Below are 25,200 nucleotides of genomic sequence, written 5' to 3'. Positions count from 1 at the left end.
TTGCCTAAGGCAACCACACCAATAATAATAATAATTATTATTATTATTATTGTTATTATTATTATTACTGTTGTTGTTGTATTTTTAAACCGGCCATTTGGACCTTCGTACATACAACAGCTTTAACGCATCCACACTAAAATTCGTACAAATTAGTCCTCATACAGATGAAAAAAGAGAATGGTCGGAACAACAATAACCATGCACGATTTTTTGTTATGGTTTGACATGGCTTAGATGATGTCATGCTGTGTTCAGTAGAAGTCATGGTATGGTAATTTTTCCGCAGAGACTTTCTTTTCTGTGAGAGGGATCTTGTCGCATTTGTTTCTGAATTCCTCTCTCAGTAACAATATATTTTGGGAAGAGTAGCCTACGTAGCCAATCATTTAACATAAAGGAAACGAGGGCAGTACTATGCATTATAACCGTAGCGTTGACTTCTGTTCCAAACCTGGGTATGCGCTCCTAAGTCGCTGTGCCTTTTAACTGTACACAATCACAAGGGCATTCGGGAGACGAATATATGAGGACACGGTTGTGTAATGATCGGTCTACTGAAGTCTTCTCCACAGCAGTATTGCGGCGATTGGGTCGATGCCCGTAAAACATGTTGGCGTGAAGTTCACTACCGTCTGCTTCCTTCGGAACACGGAGTCCATTAAAATTCTCTTTGTTTACAGACGCCGGGTGTGTTCCCGTCTAATACTGCAGTAGTGATAGAATCGTGGTGTGCACGGGTTTTCCTTGAAGGATTCCGAGGAGCGAGCATAGTTCATTACGATAAATTTGCCGGAGTGTGCACCGCTCACCCCCCTCGACACGCGCAGAATAAGAAGCCACGCACGATGCGGGTCCCTGTTTCTCTCCTCATCTCCATCCTCTGTCAGACGAAAAACAAAGCGTCCCAAGGAAGGGCGCTGTCTGAGTAGATGAAGAAATATTTTGTTATATTTTTATATAACATGCGGCGTTGAGCGCCAATTTTTACTCATTGTTGGAAACGGGAAAAGGTCAAGATGAAATTTCCAACAGAGAACCCTCGAAAGCCAGGAAACTGGAGTCCCCCCCAAGGTTTGTTTGTTGATATTACCATACGGAGTTGAAGTTTATTCTTTGCCGTGTTGAGTGTGTGGTCTGCAATAGCGTGTTTAATCTTAGGGTAGGATATCATTATATTATGAAACACTGTCATGTACCTTGGTCAGTAACAAGTGAATGAAGGACGATTATCCAGCGTACCTACCTATTTTGTAGTTGCTTTAGAAAAATTCAGATAAACAAGTACTATGCTGAGCTGCAGCCTATGTGCCACACTGCTTCTGTCACCTTGTATTGCGTGTGATGACTTTAAGACATTATATTGTTGATATGTATGGATTTATAGTTATTTATGTTACACATTTTACCATAACATTAATTAGCTTAATTACAACTTTTAGGTTATATACCCGGTGTCTGGGAGGGGTATACTGTCGTCTGAGTCCTGTCTTCTGGTCTTGGTCTTGGAGAGACGGCAGATGGGCTCTGCATGCAGCCTGTCTACAATAAAAGAATTCGTTGCGGCGGTTCGCCTGGATGAAGTGCGCTCCCGCACCGCAGAAACAGCGCATTAACATGGAAATAGGGTTCTACATGCGTTTTGGAATCCAACTGGCTGTTCTGGTTATCGGCTCTTTTAACATACAACTCGTGCTGTTTGATTCCACGCGTTGCACCCGAGGTCCCCAACCGTATTAATGCCGAAACCTAGCCCGTTATTATTTAAGACATGATTAACAGTCGAATGAAAAATACATTGGATTCCAGTGATGCAGCATTCTGTTACGCATAAGACAAGAGTTCATTTGCAATAGGTTTTGATATGTTCCCTGAGGATGTGCATTGGATGCACATGAACCTGTATCTTTATTGCATAAAAGCACTTTGTAAAGAGCGAGGTCAATGACAATATGTTCATTTCCGAAAGTGCGGTTAGCTTCTCTACTACAGGTGATTGTATTAAGAAGTATGGTGCGACATAGTGACATGTAGGCTACTGCATGTATACAGCACGTAGCAAAAAGCACATCCACACGCTCTGTCACGTGATACCTAGCTAACGTTGAAATCTGTGTAGGGTGATTCATGTTCGCTTAACTGTAGTAAATCGAAGTAGGCCTACCTTCTGTGTTGGGACTAAAGGAATTTTTTGTGCGCAACACGTGTGTTAAACAATTATTGTCAATTTTTCCCAGTAGTCGGGATAAAGTGTTACACATTTTCCATAGTATTTTACGATGTCCACGTTTCTCGTAGGTTTCGCGGGGGCCATAAATCCTTTTTGTTTTATTGACGATGTGATGTGCAATTCGGATGACGTCAGTTGTCCTTCTCAAAATAAGAATGTGACTATTTAAGAAAAGCATTGCCTTTGACTGATATTATCCACATTTCTTTCCTATTTCAGATGTAAAAAAAAGAAATAATAAACACAGGCACATACATTTAAATGCGTGTGTTATCCTTACTCAGAATCAGTGTTTTCATTCAATAATGCATTGCCTTCACCACTCACTGATGCAGAGAGAGATGTTGGGTTAAATATTACCCCAGTAGCTACATTCAAGGATAATTGTGCTTGATTTGTGGAGAAAAATTCTGCAATGTTAGAAAGGTCATTTGTAATCTGTAATCTGGTTTTCTACATGGTTGTACCTTTGCTATGTCTCCCCTGTTAAATTAGCGAGTCACGGAGGGAATGGAGAAGACCCAAATAAAAATGTGAGGTATACCCAGTTCAAGGATTAGGTTTCTTGTTGTGTGTTATATTCTTTGACAGACCCATTCACAGGAGGGTGTCAGAGGCATTTTTCTGTTACTAAATTTAATGTGACACATCAGCAAACACCAGAAGGGTACCACCATTATAGAACAGCTGTCAGACAACTCAGGTTTTGTAGTGTCAAACTCCCAAAGCATGCTTGTCCAGTGCACTGGTAGCAGGCTGGATGTAATGTTTTTTTTCTGCAGCAGAGAGGGGTACAGATGTGTTAAAATGCCTGTATTGTTCTACTCTTGTCCCTGAATGGAAACAGACACTTGTCCCTATCTATGTCATCACATGGTCCATTAGGATATCAAGACATCAGCCCGTCACTCATTGTGATTAGTTACCTCTTTTGGTGGTACTCTTATGTGCTGCCCTCATTGCTCAATAGTTTTGTGTAATCTAGGAATTCTGGGATGTGTGAAGAAGACATAAATGTTGGCCAATCTTTTGTGTGTGCATCATGGTTAGTCAAGGACATTCATTTCTACCTACAGTATGTTTGAACAGTGCTTCCACGTTTGTATGTTGTAGCTGTAGATGTTCCTTGTGTATGTAAAATTATTATTGTGCTTGCAAATGCTACCTTTATTTGGAATTTGTAGAACGGGGCATGTACAAATACCTATGCTAGTATGATTTTCTCATGCCTACTAAGCCTTGGTCTTTTTCCTGATCTAATGAAGTGCAAGGGAGCTAACACTGGTAATCTTATTCCCGTTCTACCCCTAATGTCCTGTAACTTCTTCAGTGGACCCCATTTATACTCCATTTGATACACAAAAGTTTTTTTTTAACAGAACCAATGCTAAAGACTTTCTTTGATAGAAGTCTATTCTTTATTAAAAATGAATGGGCTTCTCCAGGTTAATGGGGAAAGACATTACACTCGTCATGCAGCTCTGCAAAAAGCACTAATGACTTCCTCCGTGCTCAGCAGGGAGAGACCCGACCCCCAGTATGTGCAAGTGTATGTGTGTGTATGTGAACATGTGTGCATGTATCAGCATGTGTGTGTGTATGTTTGTGTCTGTATATGAGCATATGTGTGTGTGTGCTTGTGTGTGTTTGCTTGTATTTGAGTACTTGTGTATGAATGTGAGCTAGCTTCTTATGTTCCTCATTTTCAGATTCACAACTGCGCATCAGTTGCGTGTCTTGACCATGTCTGCCCTGGTCCAAGTCTCTCCCTCTCCTTTCACCCCTCCTCAACCACAGTGCCAGTCCAGACCAACACGGTTTCCCCGAAGAAGATCCAGCCAGGAATGCTGCAGTCCAGTCTGGTCCATGCCAGCGTGGCCACCATGCAGAACCCTATGGGCTGTGACCTGCGCTCGGGCAGCCTATCTCCGCTGCCCCGTCTCTCCGTGTCCTCGCGCTCGGTGATGGTGACGAGTATGGACAGCGCGGACGGCTCGGCCCTCCAGACTGTCATGAAGTGGAAAACGGTGCTGGCCATCTTCGTGGTTGTGGTGGCCTACCTGGTGGTGGGGGGCCTGGTGTTCCGGGCACTGGAGCAGCCCTTTGAGAGCAGTCAGAAGGACACCATCACACAGGAGAAGGCCGTATTTCTGCAGAAGCACTCCTGTGTAACACCCAAGGAGCTGGAGAGGCTCATTATGGTAAGCCTGCCACATGCTGAAGACCTGCTTCTATTTTGGCCAGGATGCACAGCTGCTGGGGCATGATTATTACAGGCTTTTCTTGATTAGTCATAAAATGCTGATTTTTAAACCACGAGTGTTCCTGGGGCCAGTGTATGGCTTCATTGCTTAACATTCTCTCCTGTCAAAGTATACAAAATCTCTTGTCATGAATGCACATGATATACCCGTGTCATCTGCCTCTGCCTGAAAATCCATATTTCCTGATTAATCAGAAAAAATAGCCGCAGTCTTTTCCTGAGCTGTCACTCAGGTGATCAGATGGATTTACTTATCCTTAACTTATCAAGGAGAAAACCTTGTTCGCGGGAGGACCTGAAAAAGCTGCTACTTTTCCATTCACATATCAAAGGTAAATCAAAATATACTTTTAGCCAGGCCTGTTATTTATTATATTTTATTATTATTTTAGATTCATGAAATCTTCAACCATTTACATAAAAATACCAATTTTCTCTGGATATGATGCAATTTGATGCAAATGTTGCATATGCAAAGTTTTTTCGACATAAGATTCAAAAGCAAGATGGATGGTACCACAGCCAGCCAAAGCCGAAATAGAGAATGTTGTAGACCACGGGTTATGCTGTACATCTTAAGACATCCTCAAACCTTAGCATCAGTTTTCAGACATCAGACAAAATGGGGACATCATTCTTCAGACTAAAAGGCTTCTGGTCTCGGGAAAAAGAGTGTCAAGTCTAAGATGTCTAAGTGCCCACAGACACCACAGCCTCGGGGAAAAAAGGCATTAGACAAAACGGCATCAGGCATGTAAGATGCTCGCTGACCACTATTTTTCCATAACGCTATTTCTATTGAAAAGTGATCAAACAAATACAAAATATAAGTATCTAGTTTTAGCTACTAAAGGAAAAGATCCTAGCTAATTATATTATACACCGATCAGCCACAACACTAAAACCACCTGCCTGATATTGTGTAGGTCCCCCTCGTGCCGCCAAAACAGCTCTGACCGGTCTGCGGCTACGCAGCCCCATACGCAGAAAGCTGCGATGCACTGTGTGTTCTGACACCTGTCTATCATAGCCAGCATTAACTTTTTCAGCAATTTGTGCTATGGTAGCTGTTCTGTGGGATCGGACCAGACGGGCTAGCCTTCGCTCCCCACGTGCATCAATGAGCCTTGGGCGCCCATGACCCTGTCGCCGGTTCACCGGTTGTCCTTCCTTGGACACCCCACAAGACCTGCCGTTTTGGAGATGCTCTGACCCAGTCGTCTAGCCATCACAATTTGGCCTTTGTCAAAGTCGCTCAGATTCTTATGCTTGCCCATTTTTCCTACTTCCAACACATCAACTTCAAGAACTGACTGTTCACTTGCTGCCTAATATATCCCACCCTTGACAGGTGCTGTTGTAACGAGATAATCAATGTTATTCACTTCACCTGTCAGTGGTTTTAGTGTTGTGGCTGATCGGTGTACATTTACAGGCAACCATTTCAGGATGTGAGACGAGATGTGAAGCCTTTAGTTTGAGGAACAGTGTTGTGCTAACGATCTGATACTAAAATGTACCGTAAGGGATCTCAAACCATTTTTCTAAAGATAGCTAGCTATCGAAATTAATGTGTCCGAGAGCTGCTGATGTGTCCTTTACATATTTCTTCACATAATAGAGAATACATTTAGGATTTTTAAAAACCTTTTGCTGAGCTACTGATAGGACACAGCTGGGGTACAGTTAGCTAACTACCTAGGAGTTAGCCAAATAAGCTAATGCTACACAACTATATAACGCATTGCAAAAATTTAGCAAGTCAAACAAGAGGTGTGCAATTAAGTGATGACAAGATAGCAAAAAGTATATACCATCTATTCATTGTCTGTTTAACAGTTGGCTAAATCAGTATGTACTAATTGAGTTGAACATAGACTAGCTAGCTACTGTAGAAGGTTCTATGTAGTGTTATGACCCCTGTCATAAGTTTTGTTTATATTTGTCTCTGTTACATGTGTGTTTCATCTTTCTGGTTTGTCATCTGATTGGCTATTTCTGTCTCTGGTAACTCAGCTTGAAAAAGCCGCCATTCTCCATTCACCAGTGTAGACTAGCGCTTTGAAGTTGCGCTTGGTGTGTCGTGTATGGTGATAACTTCGTTTGACTTATTAGCGTATTCGACCCTTTTCTTGTTTGATTCCGATTCACGTCTAGCCCTTCTGGTTTGTTTGCTGATTAGATCTTGTGTATGACCACTGACTCATTCACGTGGACTCTGATTCCTACCCTGGCCAATATAGTTTTTTTGCCCCATGATTTTGTGTCTGCACAATTCGCTCTCATATTCAATTCCGTTTCTTGCCTAGCCCCTTTTGTTTGTTTACTAGTTGAATTTCGTGTTTGACCATTCACTCGTTCTTGACCTCTACTTGTTTTGCCCTTTGCTCTTTGTATAGAGCTTGGGTTAGTTAGTGTGTTCCCTGGTGGGCTGCAGATCCTACCACCAGGACACAACTTTGTTATTTTTCTTTGTTATTTTTCCTTTATTATTTTGTAAGGTACTCTGGGTGGAATTTTAACTCTCTGTTGTGGAACGCTATTCAGATTTTGGTTTCAGACTGCCGACTATTTGTCTGAAGCTCCGCGTTCAAAGTTGCCCCATGCCCAGTACCAAGGCTAGCCAGCTTTCAGTTAGGTTTGGATAGGCAGATAGGGACCGAAGTTACTGGTCGGTTTGAAGTACAATTCCCGTACCCGTTCCCTACTCATTTCCCTTATCATTCATCCTGTAACGGCCTGACCCTAGACCAGGTCGTAACACTAGAGAATCTCTGGTTTTACTTAGTTAGTTAGCAAGCAAGGGTTGGCTGCATGCAGTCAATCACTTTCACATCGACAACTCATCCTGTCAACAACATAAGATCAGTTTAGTGTTTTCAGTACATTTCCATGTTGATATACAAAATTGATATAGCTAACCTACATAGCCATATAGTAAACCATCTGTGTCACAGTGTCCAAGAGTGTGCATTGATTCTCAGTAAATGGACACCTCGGCCTTTTAACAGATCTAAAATGTATGCGCTGCAAAATCCAGCATTCTAAGGTAGTTAAACAGCATCAGTATTCTGTCGATTTTGAATTGTTGTTACATCTCCTCCCATTTTCAGTGTCCAATTTTACAATTGATGGCAACGTTGAATTAACGTTGTAGTTACTGTTGCTGGCTTCATTTAAGGTTGCCAACCATCCCACAAAATACGGAATCGTCCCTTATTACTCTTGCTATGTTTCATATTTCTTATTATTATCTGTACTTTCCGCCCAATTTTTCTAGCTCTAACTACTCCTACAGTTTTTGCACTACATTCAAACTTTTTACACCAAAATGACCGGCTAGTTCCAGACATTGTTGCTTGATTATTGGAATATTCAAAACCTTTTGAAATATTCGACTTTTTGTGAGCAATTTTTGTGGTCAGTCCAGGACGTTTAGTGGAACGCTTTAGTAGGACGTATGCGCAGGTGGTCACTCACTCACGGACGTTTAGTAGGACGCATGCGCAGGTGGTCACTCACTCACTCATGGATGTTTAGTAGGACGCACTTCGAACGGCACAAGATTTTTAAGCACAGCTTTATCACCTAATGTTACTTTAGCTAACCCTAACATGTTAGCGTTTCGCCTACTTTAGTTAACCTAGTTAGCGCGTATGGATGCTATCCTGCACGCATGAATAGGAGCTATGGACACACAGCTACAACCCACGTACAGATGCTGTCCTGCACGCATGATGAGTAGGAGCTAATGACACACAGCTACAACCACCGATACAAATGTATGGACACACGGATGCTACAACCACCGAGTATGGACACACGGAGGACAACAAATTACGTTACAGAGGTGAGGACATGCCATAGCTAGCTAGTTATATAGTTATCCAAGTTTTACTCATGACACTTTTAGGATATGACTAATCCCTGAAACATAATTGCTACTTGCTGATCCCCGGCTGTATATGTAACGCTACGGAGCGCCGTGGGTCTGGACGGTTTCGTGCTTGTTCTGAGCTATGCGCCCTTATTGAAATACATTGAGGCTTGAGGACAATGTCAATTGGAATTTGAAGCAAGCCCACAGAATTCCTTCAGGAATTGTAACCTTTCTACAAAGGTAACCGTTCCGTATTTAACTCATGGCTACGGGATGCATTTTCTTCCGTATCTTTGTCAACGATTGCGCTTGTAGTAACCGCTGTTTTGAATATAATTCAATAGCTAGCTAAAAGATGCTCAATTTTAAAAATAATGTATATAACCAAAATATTTTGAGCAGTAATACTTACATAGCAATGATGAAATTTTATCTGTGTTCAGTAGATAGAGACAGAGACAGCAAATCAATGACGGTTCTATCCGCTTCTGTTTTGCTCCAGAAAACAATGTCAGATAGGCCTAGGTCTATCAGCAAACATATGGCTTAGCCATGCCCAGAGGTCCTCAATAATAATAGTATTTTCCAATAAATTACGAAAAATTGTTGACAACGTTTCGTTAGGTGCAGCGTATTTTACTGCTACCATAGAATGCGATGATAAGAAATTTTTTGGTTACGCTGACCTTTAAAATGCTATTCCAAAAGCAAAATTAGACATGTTATACATCGTTAGAAAGCTTATACTCTCACCTACTGAATAAATGAATTTCAATCAAGCCAGACTGTACTAAAAAGGGCGACAATGCCGTAAACAACACGTGTGGTATTACGCACAGCTATGCACGGCATCACTAATGCGCATATATTTCACAAACGGATTGTCCAAGACAAAATATGACCACTCAGTCTCAAAAGGGACATCTCTGCATGTAAAACCAATGGTAAGGCTGTATATTTATTCAATATTTAGTCCCAGATATTGAATGTAGAATGACATGATATCATTTTTTAAAACTTTGTCTCGTTTATTTCATTATTCAGTGAGCAGCGTTTTCATAGCCTGCTAGATTTAGCACCCTAGTCCTTGCTGGTAGTGATATAGTCTTTTATTGTTGACAGGTGATTCTGCAGGCTTTTGCAATGGAAAGTAGCATATGTCTATTCCAGGACATATTTCAGTAGGCACAGACTTATATTGTAATACGCCATCAGCGTGGCTTAAATAGTAACAAGTAGCCTATCAGTAGGGTCGTTTTGTAACCACAAGTTACAGTAGTTTTAACTGAACATGTAGCCTAGCCTATAATTTAACGTCCATCTTACCACTTCAGTCTGCTGGCCACTTGAGGATGCTGATGCCCAAACAGTATGTCGATTTATTTTTACATTTGGAAGCCTGTGCCTCTAATGCCTGCTTCCTTTTTTCTCTAATTTTTTCGGCCCCTCCTTTACTTCTTGACATTTACTTGTCCATGGCTTTCGTTAGCCGTCTAACTGCTGCATGCTACTTTTGCATTACAATGTTAACGCGAATTAGCTAACTTGGTTGTGATTGGCCATTGAGCCCAGTCCCGGAACACGCACGCAGCATGCTCTCCGGCGCACCCCTAATGACAGGCACACAGAGAGAGCCGGTAAAGGGACAGACAGGGCCGGTAAAAACTTTATGGATTTTTTGACGGTCCACCGGCCCACCGATGCGGCGGCCCACCAGGATTTGTCACGGTATGCCCGATGGCCAGTACACCGCTGTACCCCACAATTGACAGTTCACAATTTTCCACATGTCCTTGTTACATTGGAAAGATCCCCATCCATTTTGATTAAAGATATGCTCCCAAGTCCAGCTGCATCCACTCACGTTGGTGCACATTTTAGAACTGCGGATCCGCATATCTTTGGCCTTAAGGTGTGTTAGCACAAATAGACTTCCGAGAATTTTGTGGGGAAGAAGGGTTGAGCTGAGCTTCATGCTTTGTTTGACTTACGTGCTTTCTCAGACGAGTCAGGTGAATCCATGTTGGTATTCCGGTCAGGCGGTCGGCTGATGGGGTGGTGAGTAGCACGGTTTGTGGTCCAGTCCAGTGAGGGCCAAATGTCTTTTTCTGGAAGGACTTCACCAGGACCTGGTCTCCGGGTTGGACTGCAGGGCTCTCCTCCTGGTCTGTCCCTGGATCAGGTTTTGTCCTTGGGTCCACACTGAGACAAAAGCTTAAAATATTCCAGCAATCTATCCCCCATCACATGCAATTCTCCTCCTGCAATACACAAGTCCCCGGGAGTCCTCATGGGTCGACCTGTTCTAGCTGTGAAACATTTTCTTTGGGGGACGACTGCAATTTGCAAAGCTGCAACAGGAGCTGTTACTTCTCAATCTGTGGCTGCCTTTCTGGCCCATTCATCTGCCCATCTATTACCATTTTAGTGTGGGTCTGTACCTTTTGTGTGTGCTTTAATTTTAATCACTGCCACATTCCTTGGTAGTTCTATGGCTTTATGCAAATTTTCTACCATTCCCCCATTTTGTATTGGTGATCCTGCACTGGTAAGGAACCCCCTGTTAGCCCATAAGTTCAGATAATCATGCACTACCCCAAAAGCATAACGTGAATCAGCGTATATGTTTACGTCAGTCCCTCCCATTACTGTACACTATAACACCTGCAGTGCACAATTAGTGTTATGCTGGACCAGTTATGATTATTAAGGTTCGTCCACAAAGCAGTTTTGGGATGTCAGTGATCACACGCACACACAGATCTTATGCAAAGAAATTTCTGGCTTGTATTTTTTTTTTTTAACTAGAAAATGGAACAAGCATATAATCAAATGATTAAAAGAAAACAATTTCAGTGTAACCAAATAGTTCCAACTCTAGGGTGCACCCGTCTACCTGACTTCACACTTGACAGATTGTATCAAGGTAAGTAAATAAATATTACAGTAAGTATAATTCCAAAATTTACAACCTCAAGGTAAGTATCATTAACACAATTCAATACTTACAAACACACAATATCTTGACCCACACCCATCAACTTCATAAAGAATACCCCAATGAGTGGAATGTGTGGTAAAGTCCAATGGCACTGCGCGAGCCAGTGCGAGCGTTGGTGCAGTTCAGTCCTACCACACTGGTGGAGATAGGTTGGACTCAGTCTGTGTATTTTTACAGGATCCGAGCAAAGAAGGGGATCTTCATGTCATGTCTTCAGTCTGTCTTCCTGGGACGGCTCGCCATCAAGGATTCAATGGTTTCAACCATAACAAAAAACCTGACCAATTCTGTGTGGCACAACTCAATATTCTCGTTCAAACAGCCTCTTATCCACACACTGCGGTGCAGGGTGAACAAGGAAGATGAGCTGTTTTCATTTATGGCGTCTTTCAAACTTTTATCTGGTTTTACCCACTTTTTAAACTCTTTTCCTCAGCAACAGTCTAGTGTCTTCTCAATCCAAGCGTGGTTTGTTTTGGTGGACTGGCTACCGGAGAAGAGAGGGGGCGTGTACCAAGTGTGATTGTGAGATACCCTATTGGCTCTTAAAACCAAGATACCATTTGCGTCTGTACTGTACGTTACAGCCCATTCACAGCACGATACACCTAGGTAGTTCCAGTGCACTAGCCAGTCCGCTAGCTAGCTAGCTAGCTGTAAGGGAAGTTGTTTGCACAGCAGGCAGCGAGTTAGCACAGCACTCGGTGACATGAAATGTAACATACTCCATGGCAACCGACGTAGGTAACTAGACTGCATAGCTGAATCTAACTAGATAATTCACCAAACTAAATACAATGCCATTTTTTTTTGTTGTCTCTAAACTGTTATACCACGGTTGTTAATGAAATGCTACAAAAGCAAATTCATGTGATGATAGCACAGTCCTTTTAGGAGAATGTTGCATGTTACAGATTATTATTCTTATTATTAATTTCTAGTGACCCATTACTTAATCTGGGTTACAACATGCTTCTGCCAATGCACATAATTCTGCAACCTGTGCTGACTGATTCACCAGTCTGCCATGTTTGACTTTCCATCTTGTGTACACAGCCCATCCCGTGTGTTTTTTTTTTTCCATCTAATACCTTCCTCGTCAACACAACAGTGATGAAGTTGTCCCTCATCAGGGGTTGGGAGGAGGGTAGCTGGGTTCAAAGTAGTTATATATTTTAAATGTACTGATGGCATCAGAAGACTTGTTTCTCATCAAGTCCATCGGGCCACGTGTACTGCTCTTGACCTTTTGCCTGACAGAATAGACAGAACAGAATGAGGTATGACAACATAAACCTGTGTACTTATTAATGGCAGCGCTTGATTTAAGGCAATCGATGCCGCTTCAACAACTTGTAGACAGTCAGGCATTGCTTTGACAACCGCATCTAAATTGGAGGAGAAATACGCAACCGGCCTTTGTCTGTCCCCATATTTTTGTGTAAGCACCGCCACCATGTGTCCTGCATTTACATGAGTATACAGTGTGAAAGCCACGAGTGGGTTGGGGAGCCCTAACCCCGGGGAGGTGCAAAGTTTTTGTTTTAAAATGGAAAAGGCAGTCTCGCACTCCATTCTATCTTGTCATGTGGACCACCCGCTCCCATTAATAGGTCGTTTATCGATTGGGCAATTTTTGAGTAATTGGGTATACACTCACCGGCCACTTCATTAGGTGACAGGAGTGGCACCCAGTGTGGTCTTCTGCTGCTGTAGCCTATCTGCTTCAAAGTTTGATGTGGTGTGCGTTCAGAGATGCTCTTCTGCATACCTCGGTTGTAACGAGTGGTTATTTGAGTTACTGTTGCCTTCTATCAGCTTGAACCAGTCTGGCCATTCTCCTCTGACCTCTGCCATCAACAAGGCATTTTCACCCAAAGAACTGCCGCTCACTGGATATTTTCTCTTTTTCGGACCATTCTCTGTAAACCCTAGAGATGGTTGTGCGTGAAAATCCCAGGAGATCAGCAGTTTCTGAAATACTCAAACCAGCCCGTCTGGCACCAACAACCATGCCACGTTCAGAGTCACTTAAATCACCTTTCTTCCCCATTCTGATGCTTGGTTTGAACTTCAGCAGATCGTCTTGACCATGTCTACATGCCTAAATGCATTGAGTTGCTGGTGCGTGATTGGCTGATTAGGTATTTGTGTTAACGGGTGCAGTTTGCAGTTGAACAGGTGTACCTAATGAAGTGGCTGGGAGTGTATGTGTCTGACAATAATTAAAAAGACCAAGTATTTTGCGTAGCGCTCGTACTGTAATGGGTTGCCGACACTCCGTTATGGCTTCAATTTGGTTCATGGTCAGTCTCTTACAACCCTGTGAAACCATATAACCCAGGTAGACAACTTCTGGTTGTGCAATCTGCGCTTTGCGTGGGTTGCACTTCACACCATTATCTGCCAAATGTTTTCAAATAACATCCAGATCTCTGCGATGTGTGTCCATATCTTTGGACGAAATGAATAAATCATCAACATATTGGAGCACGCATGATTTGATTTCAGGGAGGCTATCAATTACATCAGCTAACGCGCGGTGAAACAAAGTCGGAGAGTTGTGGAAGCCTTGGCTAAGTCGAGTGAATGTACATTGTTTATTTTCAACAGTAAAAGCAAACCAAATTGGCTATCCTCGGCAACGGGGATAGACCAAAAACCAGTGATCACTCAGAACAGTGGAAAGGATGGTGTTAGGTTCTGCCACTAGGGCTGTTAATTAGTCTGCATGCATATTTATGTTCCGGTAATCAACAGTAAGGCGCCATAAGCCATCAGGCTTCTTTACAGGAAAAATTGGTGAATTACATTTTGACTGAGTCTCCACCACCACTTCCCTTTTCATGAGTTCCTCAATCGTTTTTTTAACTGCGTCTATAGCCTCTGCTTTTATCGGGTAAGGGCGTGTGGGTGGGGGTGGTTTACCTGTGATTGTAACGGGGCATTTTGATGCGCCTGCAATCAAGTTTGTCTTCCGCCCATACCTCAGGAGGACCTGAAAGTTTGTCCATGACTTGTACCTCTGCACAGCCTACAAAGTCTTCCCTACAGCGTGTGTATACAAGCAGAATTGTTGTAGTATGTTTATCGGAAGGTATCTGTAATGCCAGGGAATCTCCTAGGTTCAACTGACACTGTAAGTCATTTAACATATCCATGCCCATAATAGTTCCCTCTGTCTGGTCTTTGCAATAGCCAATGCGGCTTATCCAAAATTTGTGTTCGGTTTCAAATAATATGGGTTTAGTTAAGTATGCCTTGATCCGGGATCCTCCCAGACCAGTTACTTCAGTGGATCTCTTAGTCAAAGGAAACCCCGGGACATTAGTAACAGATACTGAAGCCCCTGTGTCTACGAGGATATTACACAATATGCCCCCCACCCTTGTTTGTAAATATGATCGTTTATGCGAAACAACTTTGAGCTGACAACTTCGTTCTGACCGACGTTCATTTCCAGATTTGCAATCTCTTGCCCAATGTCCGAGTTTGTTACACTCTCTGCACCGGCTGTTCACAAATTTGCGGTCCTTTGCAACGTATCCATATTTGTCACAGTTATTACGCTGGACCTTCCTCCCTCTAAAACAGTTTGCCTGGTTATGCCCTGGTTTCCCACAGCTGCTACAAGGAGCTATCTCCTGTACAGGAGCCATGTGGAAAGACAATTTGTTTTGAGATTGTGACCTCAGACCTGATCTTGTGCCCCCCTTGTTCAAACCGCTATGATATCTGTTTAAACATGCCGCCCACGAAATCAAGTCGCTACAGTCTTTCGATCGATAACCAGACCTACCCGCAGTATCTTGGTATATACTTATACTTCCCTCGAGTACATTCATCAGGAAATCAGGGTTATCCTTACTTGGGTTGTCACCTGCATTGCCATATGTAGAGTACAAACTGTACTTCTCGTCAGTATACCTATTAAAAGGTTCATCTTTGCGTTGTTCACGGGTGAGATATAGTGAATACAGATTGGAACCTGTACCTAGAGCTTTAAACTGCCTTCCTAAACCTTTCCGCTGCTTCCTCCATTTCAAGCGTGAATGTGAAGCGAACTGAAGCCCAGGCCGGGTTATTAACCCTCTGGGGTCGAGAGCTCCGCCGGCGGAGCTCGACAAGATGAAATTAACTTTCGTTTCTATTTGGATGATTAACTTCACGTGCTGTTATCATACAGACGCAACAAAAACATTGACAGAAACCTTAGAATCGCGGCTTTCCAATGCGCCCATTGGCAAATAATATGAATTGTTTTAAAAGTTTTAAATTTGATTAATTAGATCATGTATGCTTCGTTAAACTTTACTCATTACTATTTCGCTCAGCAGGAAGTCCGCCCAAATCGCATTCACATGTTAACAACATTATAATTACTCTCCATAGAAGGAGACTAAAGGAGGGGCGATGCGAGATCCATGTGAGAAATGCCAAGTCTGCGAAAGCGGGATAGAATGTCAAAGTGTCACCTAATTCACTTCTTTTGAGGTGAACATTTCGTTTAATTTTGGAAAATGGTCCGTCCGGAAGCCGACACTGATGAAGAGCGGTGTCATTTCGAAAAGCGAACTGATCCAGCTGAGGATCAACTTCATGCGTAAGTATATTTCTTATGATCATATTGGTAAATATGTGTACTGTATTGCAACGTATCTGTGTGTTTGTAGGAATACCCAGCAATATGCGCGTTTGTAAATTCCCTCACTACGAACGATTTGTACTATTGCATCTAAAAATTATAGGCTAGGCTCTCTGCGTCTGGTTGTGTTAGAAGTATCAGGTAGACTGTATGTTTTTCGATCATATTGGTAATAAATAGCCCGTGGCGTGGCTAAGATTCTAAAACTGATGTCCTTGCACAATCGATATTAGCATACTGTAAGTAAATTCGGGAAATAGCAATATAATAACCACTTAGCTAAACAGACCTAGCCTACTTCAGATTGAGGCATTGTTATTGATGAGTTGCGTGTAGTTGAGCTGGAATAGCAATGTTTATTTAGTTTAGCTAATGTTGTTTCGTTGATAGCTTGCATTATTTGTAAATGTGTGCTGTATTGCATTCTCTGTGTGTTTGTAGGAATATTCACTAATATGCGCGCTTGTAAATTCCCACACTACGAACGATTCTAACCATTGCTTCTCAAAATTATAGGCTACCTCTCTGCGTCTGGTTGTGTTTGTTTGGTTCTTTGTTTGTATATGATGTAACCATGTCACATTTCCTAAGTTTTGTTTTCATTAGTTAGTGGTTTGCCCCTTTTTTGTAAAGCACATTTAATTTTCACCTGTTGAAGGAAATGTGCTATATAAATAAAGTTTGATTTGATGTCACATTTCCTAACAATTTTGTTTTTATCATATTTACAGAGATGCTGATCAGGAAACACGGCCTAGTTCACCACTAGCTAAGAGGCCACGCAAGCGTTGCAAGAGTACACCAGTCTCATCTCATCTTCCATGCGTATAGTTTGCTTCAATAAATGTTCTGAAAATCAAAAGATGTCTTTGTTTCTGTCTTCTAAATGGCTCACTGAGTCTTTGTCTTAGTGGTGGGGAGGCATGCGGCCAGGTGTGAATAGCCTACTTAGCTGGCAGGTCGTCCTACCCAATGCATATTCATTACAGAAAGGCCATTTGCCCTCCCATTCTCACCTGGTGTTGAAAAATAATAGTCACAACACTAACTTTTAGCAATGTATTTCATATTTCTCATTGGATTTGCTAAAATATTTTGTCATCTTTTGATACCCAAGACCTTGATGAACACATTTCAGTGACCAAAAGTCTTAGTCACAATTGTTCAGTGTGCTTTATTACAACATTCCTGTGCATGTTCAAAACTGCTGTTTACAGTTTGTGTGTTTTTAGAGCAGTTTACAATCCACACATGATTATGACCTACTTACTGCTGCCATATTATTGTAGCTGAGTCTGTGCTGAAAACAAAGATATGAAACACTTTGGAATCACTGTATATAAAGTTGATGAAATTTACACAAATGTCAGAGCATCGCACAATCACCAGTGTGCCTCATTTTACCCTTAGACCCCAGAGGGTTAAAGCTTTATAACTCTCAATGTGAGCATCACAGAGACTGAATGGCTTAAATGAAGCAGGCATTAACAATACTGAATGGATTTTCTCTTTTTTGGTTTGCAATGAAATACTGAGAGACCCCATATACAATACAGGTTAAACTATACACGTCCTGGATAAAAAACTCCTTGACCGCAAGTGCGTAAATTCGAAGGGTGGATATGTAGATGTACCTATGATCTTTGAAGAAAAAACAAAGCAGTGTACCCAGTGTCTCCAAATCTATCCAAAATGTCTAAATTATACATTGCTCTAAATCACAACATACTCATGCATTTCACTACAACTGTTTAGACTCAAGAAACTCACCGTTGCATCATTTTCAAGTGGGAATTACAAGCTTTCCATCAGTACAGTGGTCTTAAATATCCTGAATATCAAATCTCTCCAAAAATGAATAAAATGCTTTTTGTCCGTTATAAAGCATATAAATGTGCCCCTTATGAAGGTTTAAGATGAAACATTAATATCAGATTAAAAAATAATGCAAAACCATTATCACACAATGTGGTACAGTACCTAAATGTGTAATCATTAACTCTTGTATGTTTGTCTGTACTCTACAGTAGGTAATGATTTCTTGTATGGGGATGGGACGACATTTAAAACAATATTCAACCGCCCACCACGTTTTGGCAATGTTTCCAGTTCAGGTCACATCCGGTGCATTAAACACAAACACTACTTAGCTACCAATGAACACTTACATTACAGTATGAAATATCCTCATTGTAAAATACCACTAACCAATTGAAAGACACTCCATTTCAAAAATTGCAAAAATAACTGAAATACTTTCAGTAGTAGCACTCACATTTGGACGATGAAATCTAATCTATGTTCAGCAGACAGAGACAGAGACAGAATACATGCTGTTGTTCCCCAGTTCTGACTTAGTCCAGAAAACAGTATATCAGCTAGGTCTATGAGCAAACATATGTCTTAGCCATGCTCAGATATTCTCAAGAATAATAATATTTTCCAAGAAATGAGAAAGTCAATAAAGTTGCCAGGTGCACAGTCTTTGACTGCTACCACAGAGTGTATGCGTAATGCAGGGATAATGAGACAAAACTTTAGTGTATGCTAAGCTATAAAACCCTATTCCAAAAGTAAAGACATTATACATAGTTAGAAACCTTATTCTTTTACCATTTGGATAGATTAATTGCCAGATTGTACTAAAAAAGGTGACAACACCGTAAACAACATGGGTGGTATTACGCACAGCTATTTTGGAAGGTACCCAAGCATCACAAATTTCACCAACGGATTGTCCAAGACAATACATGACCACTCAGTCCCAAAAGGGACATCTCTACACATAAAACTAATGGTAAGGTTGTATATTTATTCCATATTTAGTCCCAGATATTGACAGTAGAATGACATATAGTATACTTTTAGAAAAAATTGTTTTGTTTATTTCATTATTCAGTGAGTAGCGTTTTTCACTGCTATATTGGCATATCTTAGGGCTATTGTTGAGTTTATCTTGTTGCTATGACAGAATGGTGGTGAAAGAATATTTTTATGAATGCCCAGATAGACACTATTGTGTGTCATGGGTGGGGGGTGTAGTTGCAGATGAGACTGCAGGTAGGGGGTGCTTGTTAAACGAACGACTGGCGCGACAATGATGGCGCTGCGAAACTCTGTATTCGGCATGGTTGTCGTGTAGTGTCTACTAATGAAACTAGAGCACAGAGTTTCTGTTGTCAACTCATACATTGGTTGCAGGAGCAATGAGTTCAGCAAACTAGGCAGGCTGGCATGCCGACCACTAGGGGGATTGCGCGAAGGGGTTAATTGACCATAGATTTTGCTTTTAAATGTGCATTAATTATAATTATATCATAATTATATTATTAATTTATTAATACTACTCTACTGTCTATACTGATGGAACTGATTTGGGTTATCACACTGTTTATTTACTATTAAATTAGACCAGTGGTTCTCAAACTTGGTCCTGGAGGACCACAATGTTGGTTTTCATTCCGACCTCAACTGCAATCCCAGAATTTTACCAAGCTATTACTTTTTCTTAATTATGTGCTTTTCATGTTTTAGAGCTGGGGTCCCCAGAAAGGGCCAGTGTGGGTGCACACACCTGATTCTACTAATCAAACACTAGAGTCTTTGCTAAGCACCTTTATTCGTATAATCAGGTGTGTGCACCCGCACTGGCCCTTTCTGGATAAGACTGAGGACCCCAGCTCTAAAACATTAAAAAACACCTAATTAAGAAAAAATAACAGCTTGTTAAAATTCTGGTATTGCAGTTGAGGTTGGAATGAAAACTAGCATGCACAGAGGTGCCCCAGGACCAAGTTTGAGAACCACTGAATTAGACTATATGACAAAGCTGCTGTAACAATTGACTTCTTTTTGGATCTTTATTCCATGAAATTTCTCTCATTATTCCATTTCATAATTTCAAAATAAAAGCAGCAAAGACATCTCCGATTTCTGTAATTGTTTTGACACACTCTTTCCCCCCCCCTCCCCAGCGCTCCATAGAAGCTGCCAATGCTGGAGTCAGCCCTATTGGAGAAACCCATAATTCCAGTCACTGGGACCTTGGGAGCGCCTTTTTCTTCGCAGGGACAGTGATCACCACCATAGGTAACACCACACACTGCAGCATGCATACATTATGCTCCAAGCACCCAGGGTCATAAACACTTTTACCTAAAAGGATTAGAGATGAGTAAAAATTGACAAGTGTGCAGGCTGCCTTTATAGTTAAGGCAGTATTTGTGTTCAGCTAACCCACCCAATAACACTATTTTTGATCTACATTTACCATTATATTTTTAAAAGTCTGTGCTATTTTATAGTGATATTTATATTGTTATGTTTGTAGCAGACTTGTGAATATTCTTGGAAGGCCTGTGCACACTATGCATATTCACTCAAAACCAATTGTCCAAGAATAGGACAGTAAAGATTTATTGACTGTCTGAGTGACACTGATCCTTGAAGAGTAGTTGTAAGCAGACACAAACAAACCACAGACCTCTCCGTTTGAAGGGGATTACTGTCTCAGCTGTGCAGCATAGTCAGATAAATGACCAGACAAAAAGGTTTTCCCAGACTGGACCTTTGAGTATTGAACACTTCACCCTAACTGCTTTGGTGAACATTCAGTTGTATACATGGAGTTAACTTGGTTGTTTGGGCCAATATATAAAGTCTCTGTTAGCGACGACCTCTTGGTAAAAGTTATACTGTCAAACTGAGACCACGAAAAAGAGACCATTGTGCACTTGTGATTTTGGTGCACTGGGTGTACTTGTGATTTTGTTCCACATTAAATTTGTTTATTATTAAAGGAAATGAAGTTTCATTCAATTTGAAACTAACCACTCAGTTGTGGGACACCACAATCATTTTGAGCAGGTAGACTGAATTTGTATGCAAATAAATTTGACTTTGTCCAGAAGAAAGCAATCCTAATGAAAAAAAAGAAAAATTTAAGTGGACCAGAATACAAATCACCACTAGTGAGTGAGGTCTGAAAGCATGTGGCATAGATGCATAGATGCCAAGCAGATAAGTGATAATGATGACTAATCACCAGACCTTGCGGGGTTCCAACAGTAGGAGGCAACAGAGTGAAATTTTTCCTCATAAGGACAGTTTCCATCATTCTGCATTGAGAAATTGTAGTTGCTATCGCACCGTGTTGCATTTCTGAGTGACTTGTCGTTTTTAGAAGATTAGCTCTGTGATTTGGAGATATTCATATTTTGGAAAAATAAAGCCGCAGCTAAAATTGGGCTGGTACTGGCAGGCATACTTTAGGATAGTGGTCAGTGTAGCCAGCATTCAAATATTTTTATTGAACTCTCTTGTCATATTATAACAGTTGCCATGTGTAAGATTCTTAATAGGGAGGTCAAACCTGTTTTGGCAATTCTTCAGAAAACATATTTTGACAGTTTATTTTTCATGTATAATGTCATAAATGCTACAGTGTAATCAAATAACAACATAAAAATCACTAACTTGCTAGAAAATACTAGCATGTATTTACTTTAATACAATTTTAAAAATTAGCCACTTCCTTCTTCCATGTAATCACTCTTGTTGGAGGGTTACGCATGTCACCATATTTAAAATAACACCCATTTGTAAAACTAAAATGCTTTGTACCACACTGTAGACAAGATCTGATGAAAAACACGTTTTCAACGTACAAAAATGCCAAGTTACTCACACATACAAAGCACTGTTTATAAGTCATTCATTAAAATCTAGGCCTGCCATTAAAAGTATTGATATCAAAATTGTGCCAAGTTACATGCAACAGTATTGTCTATCTTAGCTCAGACAAATTAAACAAGCTGTACTCCAAAGCTACCCAATGTTTCCTAAATTCTTTCAAATAGCTTCAATGGTTTTTCAATATTTTTGCATGTATGTCTTCAGCAAATATATTGTGTACAGTGTGGTATGAAGCATTTTAGTTTAACCCCTTCGTGCAAATGCCAAATCTGCCCAATCCTTGCCCATTTGGGGGGTACCCTATTTAAAGATTTATAACTCCAGGTGTGAGCATCACAGAGACTTGGAAATTGAAGCTTGACATATGTACCATTTACAATACTAATAATACTATTGTTATTAGATTAGCTTATATTCATAATTTATTCATAAATTATGAATATAAGCTAAAGTGCCACAAATTCAATTATCTTGGCAAAATGCAGTCTCTCCTCTTCTGACTTAGTCGAAAATACAGTATCAGCTCGGTCTATCAGCAAACATATGCCTTAGCCATGCTCAGAAGTTCTCAAGAATAATATTTTCCAAAAAATAAGGAAACTTATCGATAATGTTTCGCCTTTTACTGCTATCACAGAGTGAATACGTAAGGCGGCAATGATGAGACAAAATTTTTGGTTGCACTGGGTTATTCAACGCTATTCCAGAAGTAAAATTGGACATGTTATACATCTGTACCTTCAAGCCAAATTGTACTAAAAAGGGCGACAACACTGTAAACAGCATGTGTGGTATTACGTATAGCTATTTTGGAAGGTACCCAGGCGTCACCAATGAGCTTATATTTCACAAATGAATTGTCCAAGACAATATATGACCACTCAGTCTCAAAAGGGACATCTCTACGTGTAAAACCAATGGTAAGGTTGTATATTTATTCCATATTTAGTCCCAGACATTGACAGTAGAATGAAATGGTATAATTTAAAAAGAATTATTCTTATTTCGTTATTCAATTAACAGTGTTTTCACTGCTTTATTGGCATATCTTATTGTTGGGTTTATCTTGTTGACAGAATATGATTTTTTAGTGGTGAAAGAATATTTTTATGAACTCTCAGATGGATGCTATTGTTCAATGTGTCATGCATATAGCTGCAGATGAGACTGCAGGGAGGGGGTCCGACAATAGTGACACTTACAAACTCTGTATTCTGTATAGTTGTCGTGTACTGTCTACTCATAAGGGTAGAACACAAAATTTTGTTTCTTTTCATAGTTTGGTTGCATTAGCACTGAATGTCTGAGTTCAGTAATCTAGGCACACCGGCGTGCAGGCCACTAGGGGGGCTTGCGCAAAGGGATTAATGAATGGGAGTTTTTTTTATTACGGTGAAAAATGGATGTGAGCCTTGTTGATTCGAGTCCCCAACTGCAATGTAATTCTGAAGCCACAGGGCCGCTAGGTTTGAAGCTGAGACGCTTTGGCATGTATAGCCTTTTGAGAGTGCATATTTTACAAAATATTGCATCCCATGACAATATACCTGAGTAAATGTGTACACTACATTGGGATGGCAGGTATGCCATCCCGCCAAGTTACGCCTTGGCGGGGGCATGCCCCATACCTATACAGCACCGAGAGTTTGGCACTTTTCATGGTTCCCCACAGAAATAACCACAACAGCCACAGACACTCAGCCCTTAAAAACATTAAATTCTGTACATTCTGACCCCATTTCAACAGACAGAATTCATAAACAACTTCACATGTCCACACAATAAAGCCCCAAACTAAGGGGATTTTGCGTTTTCTCCTTCTTCTTCTTCTTCTCTTTCTTCTTCTTCTCATTCTTATTTTTCCTGCCGCCTATCCCACTAACAACATGTCTCCCCATTGGACATTTCACTGACACCAGCCAAATCTTCACCTACACGACCTAATCAAAAACGTGCATACACACGCAAAATACCCATACCTTTTTACTCTGAAACATTTCCAATTTAAACAGCTAGTCCGCCTGTGGCCTAGTGGGCAAGGTTACAGTCTTGGGAACACGGGATCGTAGGTTCAAGCCCAGCTAGGAACACCTTTCTTTAAAGGAGTACCATGGTGATTTTCACACTTTCTCGGTTTTATGTGCTATTTGCACAGAGGCATTGAAGAAACACAATGAGTAAAGTATTAAATATGTCCGTTCTGTATTTTTGGAGAAATATGCGTTTTAAATTTATCGTCCTATTTTCAACCGGTTGAGAAAGTTGTCAACTTGGTGCCTCACGAACACAGTAACCACTCCCCTTTCCACGCCCCGTAAACCCATGGATAACTCCAGACCCATAGTTTGCGCGGCTGGCTTACGGGCAAGACAATGCAAATATTTCACTAACGTTAGGTTCACTTAAATTAGAGTGCCTTTTAAGGACTATTAGATTATTTCTGGTTATATTCATTTAGCTAGCTAGCTAGCTAACGTTAGCTAACTAGGCAGTTTGCTTTCATAAGGCAATGTTATCGATAACGTTAGCTAGCTAGTTTGCTTTTATGAGGACGTTATAGTTGTGCTTTTATCTTAACTTGGCTAGCTAGATAGCAAAAATTATAATTGGATATAACTCAACGTCCTTATCTTAGCTATCTATCGATACTTGATATACTACTAGGCTAGCTAGCTTGTGAAAAGTCCCCCAAAAATAACGCTTATCATAGGGGTAGCTATGGTAACGGGGCACGGTCTGTCAATCATAGCGAACTGACAGTTCTCATTACCACGCCCAGACGGTTCGGGTGAACTTTTATAGTGGGAAATTTAGGCTTAGAAAAATACGTTTTAAAGTACATTGAAATGACTGAATAATAAAAAAATTATGCACATTTGTTTTGTTGTTGCCTAAAGACAACTGGGAAGTGTCACGTTCAACCACCATGTTACTCCTTTAACCTGCTTTTACCCTCACTACTACTTCTCAATTATTGCTTTTGCACCATATCTACCAGCCGTTCCCCGAACGTATACACTGTATTATGACGTACCGTCTGCACGTTCAATTGTTAACCGGCTACAATGTTGCAAAGCCATATGGATTCAACGGGAGCTCTTCTGCGCTTACTGGCCTGTGTTCTTCTTTAAAACCAAGCACAGGTTTGCTAATGATATTTCACGCATTGCATAGCTATGTCATGGTGCTGCCCCTAACAAAGTGACAGACTGGTAAATCTCCGGTTAAACGATTGAATCCCGCCTCGTCCTCAGGCAGATCATTTCCTCTTTTACACTAACGTTTTCTTACGCTTATATTTGCTTTACCAAAACTCACTCACGGCCACCCATATGCATTGCATGACGGCAAATGTATTCCTTTTATTAACAAGTTAGGCTACACCAGTTCACCGCTGTGCCATTTCTACTAACTATATTTCTTCACTTGGCTACCGTACAAAACCTTCTTATCAGCAAACGCCACGTTTCTACATTCATGTTACCTC

General features: G+C 40.9%; 1 protein-coding gene across 1 annotated transcript in view; it reads left to right on the top strand.

Annotated features, from left to right (window-relative positions):
- The first annotated feature begins 296 nt into the window (after positions 1-296).
- The window catches only part of LOC118230865 (potassium channel subfamily K member 10-like), a 48,994-nt gene continuing 24,090 nt past the window's right edge, over positions 297-25,200 (top strand). Inside the window, exons 1-3 of the mRNA XM_035424280.1 lie at positions 297-1,074; positions 4,028-4,431; positions 19,994-20,108. Coding sequence (XP_035280171.1) covers positions 1,020-1,074; positions 4,028-4,431; positions 19,994-20,108 — 574 coding nt within the window. The 5' untranslated portion in view covers positions 297-1,019. The remainder of the gene's footprint in view (positions 1,075-4,027; positions 4,432-19,993; positions 20,109-25,200) is intronic.

The sequence above is a fragment of the Anguilla anguilla genome, chromosome 6 (assembly GCF_013347855.1).
Source record: "Anguilla anguilla isolate fAngAng1 chromosome 6, fAngAng1.pri, whole genome shotgun sequence".
In the NCBI taxonomy this organism is placed as follows: Eukaryota; Metazoa; Chordata; class Actinopteri; order Anguilliformes; family Anguillidae; genus Anguilla; species Anguilla anguilla.
Note: the sequence above shows the minus strand (reverse complement) of the source record. Positions and strands in the feature narration are given on the sequence as shown.